This window comes from Parasteatoda tepidariorum, chromosome 6 (genome assembly GCF_982258835.1).
Source record: "Parasteatoda tepidariorum strain Cologne lab strain chromosome 6, Ptep-v5.0, whole genome shotgun sequence".
Taxonomy (NCBI): domain Eukaryota; kingdom Metazoa; phylum Arthropoda; class Arachnida; order Araneae; family Theridiidae; genus Parasteatoda; species Parasteatoda tepidariorum.
In genome coordinates, this window is record NC_141760.1 from 80,400,772 (window position 1) to 80,410,244 (window position 9,473).

The following is a 9,473-nucleotide window of genomic DNA, read 5'->3' on the forward strand; positions in this document are numbered from 1 at the left end:
TCAATGTAACGAAATTGAGAGTTAGTTCTACCAAAAAGTCCGCCACGAAAGTAAATTTTCCCCAATACCTGTTCCATGAGTTCCTTTGTTTTCTGGATTGGGTTCAAAATTACAAGACTAAGGAGTTGAACATAGGTTGTCATATTCTCAAAAATTGTGCCGCTGTTCAACGACGGTTATAAAATAAAATAATGACCCTTAGAAACAAACAAAAAAACTGGCTCAAAACTCTTGGGTTCAATCGGCAAACTAATAACATATTTAAGAACTTTGAATTCCAATAAAATAATGCTTTTGTTTTTAAAGACATTTATTCAACCATACAAAATGTCATTTTCATAACATGGTTGCCATACTTCACCACCTATATATTATCCGAGATCATTAATATCATCAGCCCATATTTCCCAAAATGGTCCTTCTCTCCCGCAATGGCATGGTCTTGGTTTTCTTGTCTTGATAGGTTTGCCCCGTCTTGTAGCCATCCGACAGACGCATCGAACGTGGGAAAATTTTGTCGTATGTTTGCAGCACTGGTCGCTGTTCCTGCAAATTCCATGCAAATGTATGCAGTTATCAGCCCTAAAGAAAGTAAATTTTTGTCAAAAAAAAAATACAAACAATTAAAATTTATAACAATAATTTAGTTAGTTTTAAATTTAAGGTTCAATAATTAGTTTGAGAATTTTTAACTGTTGTAGCAACTATATAAAATAATAATAATAACATAAAATTGTTGCAAAAAATACCGTGAGGACCGCTCTTCACTTCGCAAGAATGCAGCAACAGGCTTGAAATTTGATGTGCCATTTTTGCTTATGAATTTATCAAAAAAAAAAATTTTGTAGTTTGAAGATGCTTGCAAGTCATTGAAATTTTCAGTATTTTTGCCAATTTTTTTTCTTTATTTTTGTTTATTTCCCTGCGCAAGAACTTTAAGACTTGAAATTGCGAAGATGAGTTGAAAAATGTGCTAGAAATGCGCTAGAATAAAAAAGTAAGATTAAATAATTATTTCAAAAATTTTCAACTATTAAATGCCATGTGAGTAGATGTACTGCACGCTGAAGTACTACTAATCTTCAATTTGTTTGAAAGTTGTCGAAACTTTTTTCGTGATTTTTTTAAAAATAATAAGCATTTATCCATTGTTCTAGAACAGGGGTTTCCAACTGGCAAACCCGGGGGCCGCATACGGCCCGCGAAGCCTTTTTTTATGGCCCGCGAACTAAAATATATTAGTTGTCATTTTTTTGCGGACAATTTTCGTAAAAAATCTATATGGGTTTAAAATACTTTTCTCATTAATAAAAACCTAATTTCTTCCTTTCTGTTAAATACATCATACCAACAATGCAAAAAAAATTATTTCTCAGGTTTTGCATCCAAGAAAACATTTATTTAAATGCAAAAATAATCGTGTATGTTGCTCTTTTTTACTTCATTTTTTTGCATTTTGTGAATATAATTTAACATGTGTGTATCAGAAATTTTCTCGAAGAAATTCTCCGATTTAACTTTTTGAAACTACACATTTTGGAAGAAAATATTTACACACACATTTGTAAATTTAAAATGTTAATATCTATTCTCTGGTGGTTGCTGCAGACAAACCTCAATTTTGTCATAGAACATTTTGTGTGCTACTATGTAAGTTTTAATACCAACCTTTTTAAAGTTTTATATCTAAACAATTAGATATCTGTTGCACATTAATTGTTTAATACATGGGTGCACATCAAAGTTATTTCAGCCCGAATTTTTTAATATGCAATTAAATATTTTTAAAAATCTACTTCTTATTTTAATTTGTAATTCAATACTTTTGTTTTGTACAACTTGGTAAAAATCTAACAGTAATATTTGAAGTTCCTTCAAGCATAAAAGAGTCCTACATAAAATTTTGATAAAGTTGTGGCCCGCCATTTGATTTGTGTGTTAATTGTGGCCCTCGGCCTCATGTAAGTTGGAAACCCCTGTTCTAGAAAAATATATTTAGATTAAATGTTTCCAGACATAAATCTTTAAAATTAATAACCAATTAAAAAAAAATGAGAAACTCAAAAGAAACAAAAGCTATTTCAATTTCAAATGTTGTGCAATATAAACTTATCTTTATATATTGCTAACAAGTGAAATTGGTTATCATTTATTATTTCTCATTGATGTTATATTCTTAATCTTATTATTGCTATATTCTCAATCTTCTTCTTCTTATTGTTATATTCTCTATACAATAATAAGAATAAAACAATCCATACAATATTATATAATAATATCGTTATATTATCATCTTCTTATTGTCATATTCTTAAGTTTAAATATTTCTTGTAAATACAATTAATTACTTTTGAAATCTCGGTAGTCGCTTCCTTTGTTAAGATTAACAAACACTTCCATAAAATTATAATAATTATTCATTTTATAAACAAAATGAATATTTTATTAACAGTTTTCTTTTTCAAAAATATCCATACACTCCAACTACTGTGGAATTTCCGTAGTTTTAGAAAGTATTATAACTAGAGGCAACGAAAGTTATGTACTATTTAATGAGTTAAAATTTTAACAAAATTATTTGCCACTACACAATATATATATATATATATATATATATATATATATATATATATATATATATATATATATATATATATATATATATATATATATATATATATATATATATAGATAGATAGATAGATAGATAGATAGATAGATAGATAGATAGATAGATAGATAGATAGATAGATAGATAGATATATGGTGTTACAAACCTTTCGCTTCCGTTCAGTTCAAATCCAGAAATTTCAGAAAAATCTAAAATTATAAATGGAGATGCAGTGCATGTATTGTTTAATAAAATTTGCGGAATTTTCAATAAATTGCCAAAATCCACTCTTACCTGTATAATTTTTAATTACGGAAGCATAGGTGATGCTAATTAAACAAATGACTGCTATAACTACTAATTTCATTTCCTTTGTCATCTAAAATAATAATATTGGCTCTATTAAGCAGTGCGAGATATTTAAAAGTTCGGTGAAAAATACATCTACTTATAAATTTTAATCCATACCTTCAAAATAATATTTTGACAGAGTTTGCTACAATTTTGACTCTCATAAAATAAGTTAAGAGACAACAATGCTGAAACACGTAAAACTATATATAATACATAAATGACAGACAGTGAGAGAGAAAAAAATAAAATTAATGAAACATTCTAAATAATTTTTTTATTTCATGATCGGATTTTAACGTACTGGGACTCAAATTTGATTGCTTGAGAGGTGACCTCAAATATGCTAATTAATTACTGCAAACGATATTTTAAGTTACGAAATCAAACGCAAAAATGTAATTTCTCTGAATAAACATACCACTCTTTTGATTGATTTAAATTTCTTGCGGTGAAAAAGATATTTACAATGTCGGTATAAAATGGATTCAACACATTTGGAATCTTAAAAACGATATCAAAAAATAACAGAAACATTGGAGTAAGATTGTCGGTTTATGGGAAGTAACAACCGCTAGAGAGAGAAACACAAACCAAAGAAAAACGCACTTTAATATATTTCCAAAGAAAAACAAACTTAAACTATATTTAATAAATGGAAAAACCTCCATGATAGGCAATTATAGCTTCAATCCCCTGAATCATTCTTTTTACGAGCTCTTAAATAATAATTGGCATTTTCTTCCACTTGGAATGAAGATGGCATCTAATTTCTTTTAGAATTTTGGAAGATGGTTGAACTCCTTAATTCTGTGGTCCAATTTGTCCTAAAGGTTCTCGATAGGGAACAGGTCTCTAGGCTCTTAATAGAACAGTTCATTCAATTTAACCCTTTGCCACTAAGCAAATTCATGGTGGACGTCGCATCGTGAGAGCTAATGTTGTCCCGTAAGTAACATGGGTGCAAAACTTCGGCAGCACGCTGTTATCAAAAATAGTGCAAAATAGTGTTAGCGAGTTTACCATGATTTTGGACCGGATTTTACATTGTTTAAAGTGTTATTACACAATATATTATCCACTCTGTACACAAAACTCATTTTATAATTACAATATTTTGTTATAAAAAATGCATCATTTTTATACAGGCTGAAACTTTTAATTAGGATTCTAAGAGAATATGTTAAAGGCGATGTTTACGGAACACTTTTGTCAATAGTTTTAGAGACTTAGACTACAAAATAAATTGAGATCACTACATCTTCCATATAACAAATGTTTGATGAAAAGAAAAATGCGAATTTCTAGCACAACTATCACAGAAAGTTAAAATTGATTGTAATGCATTTTTGAAGGGTGAAAATTCTTTTATTTGAAGAAAATTCTTATACACCTTAAAACTTAAAAATGATAATAAAATTCTTGAAACAATTGTTTTTTAATTTTAAACGTTCACATTACAAACTTTTATTTTTCGTAGAAATTTGAAGCAGTGTCTGAAGTAGTTAGAAACTCATATTTTTTCCCATCCACCATTATTTATACAAATTTTTATATTAAGTCTGTGTAAAAGTGTTAATTGTACAGGAACAAAATAGTCAAAATTCTAATCATAAATATTAGTTCGGGAAATATTTATTTTAATAACTTATCACTGTAATTTTTAACAACTGTTAAAGGAACACTGCTTTCAAAACCTTCATCAAGTTTAAAAATTATATAGAATTAAAAATCTAAGTTAGTTTTAGTTTTTAAATTCTACACGGTTTAACAAATTACAATAAGTGTAAAAATTATGATCTGTTGATTAAAAATTGCATGAATAAAATGTGAAAAAGAACATATGTTACTTCCAAATCATTTATACTTATTTCAGATACTTAATTTTTTAGGGGCTATATTAATTTTTAGCTTCTTATTATTTAATTGAAAATATCATTTCTAATTAACACATTTTTTTATTTTAATTAAAGTATCTCTATTCATAGCGGTGTACAACAGTGTACTGGAAATAAAAGTTGTATGATCAGTATAGTGAAAATTCAAGAGTTTATATCAGTTGTCGATACAACATTTTCTTTTTAACTAAAGGGCCATTAATTTTTTTTATGTCACTTGATCGTGCTCATTTTACAATGCGAGGGGAGAAAAAAGATTTAACTTTTGAACTTTATTAAAGCTTTATATTATAATTTACAATTATTAAAGCGTAGATAAACAGAGCAAAATATTTCTGTTTTTTATTATCTATAAATTCGTTGGTATAAAAGTAAAACAAAATATAACAAAAATTAGGTTTAAGCACTTACTAGTTTTTTTGAAATCAGAAAACTTTAGACAGAAATGATATTTTTTTTAGCAATTTGGGTGATATATATTTCTTTTTCTTAAGTTCTAACTATAAAAAAAAAAATCCAAAGACAATCAGTGTTTGATTTCGTGTGCACATGTGTAAATCAATCACAGATGACACATTTCTTATTTACAATATTACAGGTATGATCTTTTTTAATACAAATGTTTCTTTCAACTATTGTGGTACTTCAGAACTGAAAAAAAATGTGTTTCAGTGCATTTAAAATAAAATAAAAAATAGTAAAAACAAAAAACTGATTCAATCAAGATTTAAGCATTTGTCCGTAAGAAGATTATACAACTTATGTTTCTAAAGATCTAAATCAGTTTAGGAAGTTCTAAATTTTTTTAATTTGTCTTTCCTCTTCTTCTATTTGTTATAACAAAGAAAATACTACTACCTTAGTGTCGCTTGCTTTAATGTTTGTCAATATTTAAGTTTCATTCGCCTAGATTTAAGAAACAAGCAGATACAGTACTTATAATGGCAATACTAGAAATATTTAATACTACATTTAATTGAGCATAAAGCGAATTTTTTTAAGCCGTTCATTAATTCGTTCGCCAAAGGTTTTTTTTATTTATTTCCAATGAGCTGCACAAGTGCGCACACATGAGCAGACCTAGTGCGTTCTCCAGAAGTGGTATTCACTCTTTCAGGACCACCACAATGGGTGAGATACCGTTGGCAATGTTAATTTGGAGGTCTAGTTTTTGCCACACTAGATGGCAGCACCTTATTTGGATGCTAAAGTGCACTAGGAATTTAATTTTGCCGGAAATGCCAAGAGCCAATAAGGCACTCCAGGGATATTTTACATGCCGCATAATCATACGACATGGCCGCTGAGAATTTTCTGCATCCCGAAAATTCGGTGTCTGGGCCGAGGATCGAACCGGCAGACTTGGGCTTAGAAGGCCGACGACAAACCAACTGCGTCACCCAGCCACCGTTCGCCAAAAGTAGCGACTGATGTTTCACTACACCAAACACCAAGAAATTATCTGAGGTGCTTCACCAAGTATTTACCGTCATTTTTGTTGTTAAATACTAAAATTTTTTACAGTTTACAGTGTACATATATATTAGATGTCTGCAACCACAATACCCTATACCAAGGGTTTTCAACTTGCATGAAGATGGGGGCCGCAATTAAAAACACCAGTCAAATGGCGGGCCGCAACTTTATCAAAATTTTATATAGGACTCTTTTATGTTTGAAGGAACATTAAATACTACTGTCAGATTTTTATCAAGTTGTACAAAACAAAAGTATTGAATTATAAATTAAAATAACAAGTAGATTTTTAAAAATATTTAATTGCATATTAAAGAATTCTATAACTTTAATGTGCACCCATGTATTAAACAATTAATGTGCAACAGATAGGTAACACAACTGACACTCATTGGCCAGGGACAGAGGAAGTGTACTTGCATTCGAAAGGAAACTTAATAAATAAGAATTATATTTTGCTTTTAAATATAAAGTTTTTGATAATATTAAAAAACAAAATAACAAGCACTACAAATAATGTCATTACTTATCATTTTGAATCTTCTCTTAATCAGAAACTAAATTATATTCACAAAATACAAAAAAAGCGAAATAAAAAAGGGCGACGTGCACGATTATTTTTGTATTTGAATAAATTGTTTCTTGAATGCAAAACATGAGTATTAAGTTTTTTTTTTTTTGCATCGTTGGCATGTTAAATTTCACAGAAACGAAAAAATTAGGTTTTTTTAACGAATGAAAGGTATTTTAAACCCACATAGTTTTTTTACGAAAATTGTCCCCAAAGGACAACTGATATCTTCGCCGGCCACAAAAATAGGCTTCGCGGGACGGATGCGGCCCGCGAGGCTCCAGTTGGTAGCCACTGCCCTATACCAATATAATCTATTACCACAATTTGGTACTTACAACTCGAGAAGTAGACGATCACTGATACACAGACACGTGACCTATGACCTCAGCATCAGTTGATCGTTTATAAAAAAAAATGGCGAGTTAAAGTCGAGCTAAGTTTCTCCACATAAGTTAAAATTTTAATTAATGGGAATTTAATTAAATGCAACGCTGTATCGCATATCGAATTTATTAAAATATAATTATTTCTCATCTAGGTCTTTTACATAAGATTTATTATTTGTTTATGTATTTTATTGTAAACGTGATATATTTTTGTTTTTTGTACCTGACAACTTCGCTGCATAATTAGTTAGTTTATGTTCGACATGACCCCATGCCTATCTTTGTGTTAAGTATAATAGTATAAATATAAATTGAAAGAATTTAAATCTTTGTGAAAGAATATAGAATGTGTTACTCAAGAGGAATGATACTTGCGAGGCTGGGTTTACTTGAAATAGAATAGAAAGAACAGTTGCTAACGTAAACAAATACCATGTTTCAACAACTAATCAGGATTGAGATATCCACACTACATCACTTGCAGGCAATTTTTTATAGCTTGGAAACAGATAAGCACCAAATAAACTATGCTAAATACTTTCCACACTAAAATTGAAAACATTTTTTTTTAAATATAAAAGCTGGAAAAAACTTCTGCCATTTTTACTGTTTATGGAATTTCACTTATTTTTTGTCTACCTGTTTCAAAATTAAAAGTTTTTATCGATTCCTCTGTAAAGTTTAAGTGTGCATATGAGCGATAAAAAATAATTTTAATTATTAGAGTAGTATAAGATTTGAATTTGTTGAAAATCTGGAAAGTTTCTAGCAATTCTCTAAATAGTTTTTGTACTTTTTTTGAAGAAAAAAAAAAGCTTTGCATGATGGAGTTATCACAAATTTTATTTTGTACTATTAAACAAAGTTTATTTAAAATGACACCAGCATTGTGGGGGATAATGCCCCATTAAAATATATTTTCTTTCGCATAGTTTTTTTCCATACACCATGACATATGCGTGTACGGTACTATTAATTAAATTTTGTCTTATAATACAAAATAGAATTTGTGGTTAACCCCTTATTATTCAGAGCTTTCTTTTAAAAAGTACAAAAACTACTTAGAAAGTTGCTAGAAACTTTTTAAATTTTCAAGATATTCAAATTATACTTTTCTCTTTAGCTAGCAAATACAATTTGCTACAAAATTGTGAATTATTTTTGCATTTTTTCCTGGTATGCGCACGATGAAAGAACTATTTTTAAATGCCTATATCCTGCGCAATTTTTTTTTTAAATTTAAAAATAATAATTTTGTAATTAATTTAAAAATGCTTCGAAAGTTGTGTTTAAACTTTATTGAGAATCTTGAAAATTATAGCAAAAAACATTAAAACAAAATAGTTGGGTTTTTTTTTTTATAAAAAAAATGTGCATATCGGTATAAATATTTAAGCTAAGTTTACGAAATTTGATGCAATTTTCGTAAATAACAACCTAAACAATCAATACAAGTTACAAGCTCATTTACTTATTTTCTGACGTAGGATATTAAAAAAACCTGTTTTGGTTCGTAGTTTATTATCGGTCTCTCAAGCCTCTGAAAGTTTTAAACTTTACTGCTAAGTATGAGAAATCACATGACCTAAACACTTCTAAAGTTACAAAATAATCCTCTAAGTATTTTTTGAGAAATTAAAAAAAATGTCAAGAACTGAAAGTGTCTTTTCCATTAATGAAGGGTAGTGAATATTTAACCTTTTAAAGGTAGTTGAAATCGGACTATATAATAAATAACATCGAGGATTTTTTTTGTTTTTTTTTTTTGGTTTTCTGTTGTGTAAGATTTTTTGAGAAATTTTAGATACTTTCGCATCGCTTATTTCAAATCTACAATAGATTTCTTTTTCTAAGCTACAGTTTTTTTTCCTAACAAACAAACATTTTTAGCCTATTTTTTGTCGAAATATACAAGTGTAAAAGCTTTATATGTAATTGGGAGTCACATAAATGTAGCGACTTACTTCTAGGGGAGTTAGAGAAAATCATCAGGATTAAAATTGCATTGTAACCCATGGCCAGAAATGTTGTCGTACGCTGCTTGGGGCGCTTTCCTTTTATGAATTGTTTCCTCGTGTGCTTCTGAACAGGCCATAATAGGGAAACATTTGATGATGAAATTTCCCGTCTGGGTTCCAACACAATTTTAATCGTGATGATATAGTTTCTCGCAACAT

General features: G+C 28.9%; 1 protein-coding gene across 1 annotated transcript; it reads right to left on the minus strand.

Annotated features, from left to right (window-relative positions):
- Positions 1-299: 299 nt before the first annotated feature.
- LOC107450653 (uncharacterized) lies at positions 300-5,294 on the minus strand. The gene is made up of 5 exons (XM_016066500.4): positions 5,272-5,294; positions 3,080-3,150; positions 2,906-2,990; positions 2,778-2,820; positions 300-582 (listed from the first exon to the last, which is right to left on the minus strand). Exons 3-5 carry the CDS (start codon positions 2,988-2,990, stop codon positions 372-374), a joined length of 339 nt encoding a protein of 112 aa, XP_015921986.2. The 5' UTR covers positions 3,080-3,150; positions 5,272-5,294; the 3' UTR covers positions 300-371.
- Positions 5,295-9,473: the final 4,179 nt, after the last annotated feature.

Excerpts from the sequence above, each read along its gene's own strand:
- LOC107450653 (XM_016066500.4), bottom strand. The coding sequence starts at position 2,990 with ATGACAAAGGAAATGAAATTAGTAGTTATAGCAGTCATTTGTTTAATT. Across the intron at positions 2,821-2,905 it reads CGTAATTAAAAATTATACAG|ATTTTTCTGAAATTTCTGGA; the intron begins GTAAGAGTGGAT and ends TTATAATTTTAG. Across the intron at positions 583-2,777 it reads GAACTGAACGGAAGCGAAAG|GGCTGATAACTGCATACATT; the intron begins GTTTGTAACACC and ends TACTTTCTTTAG.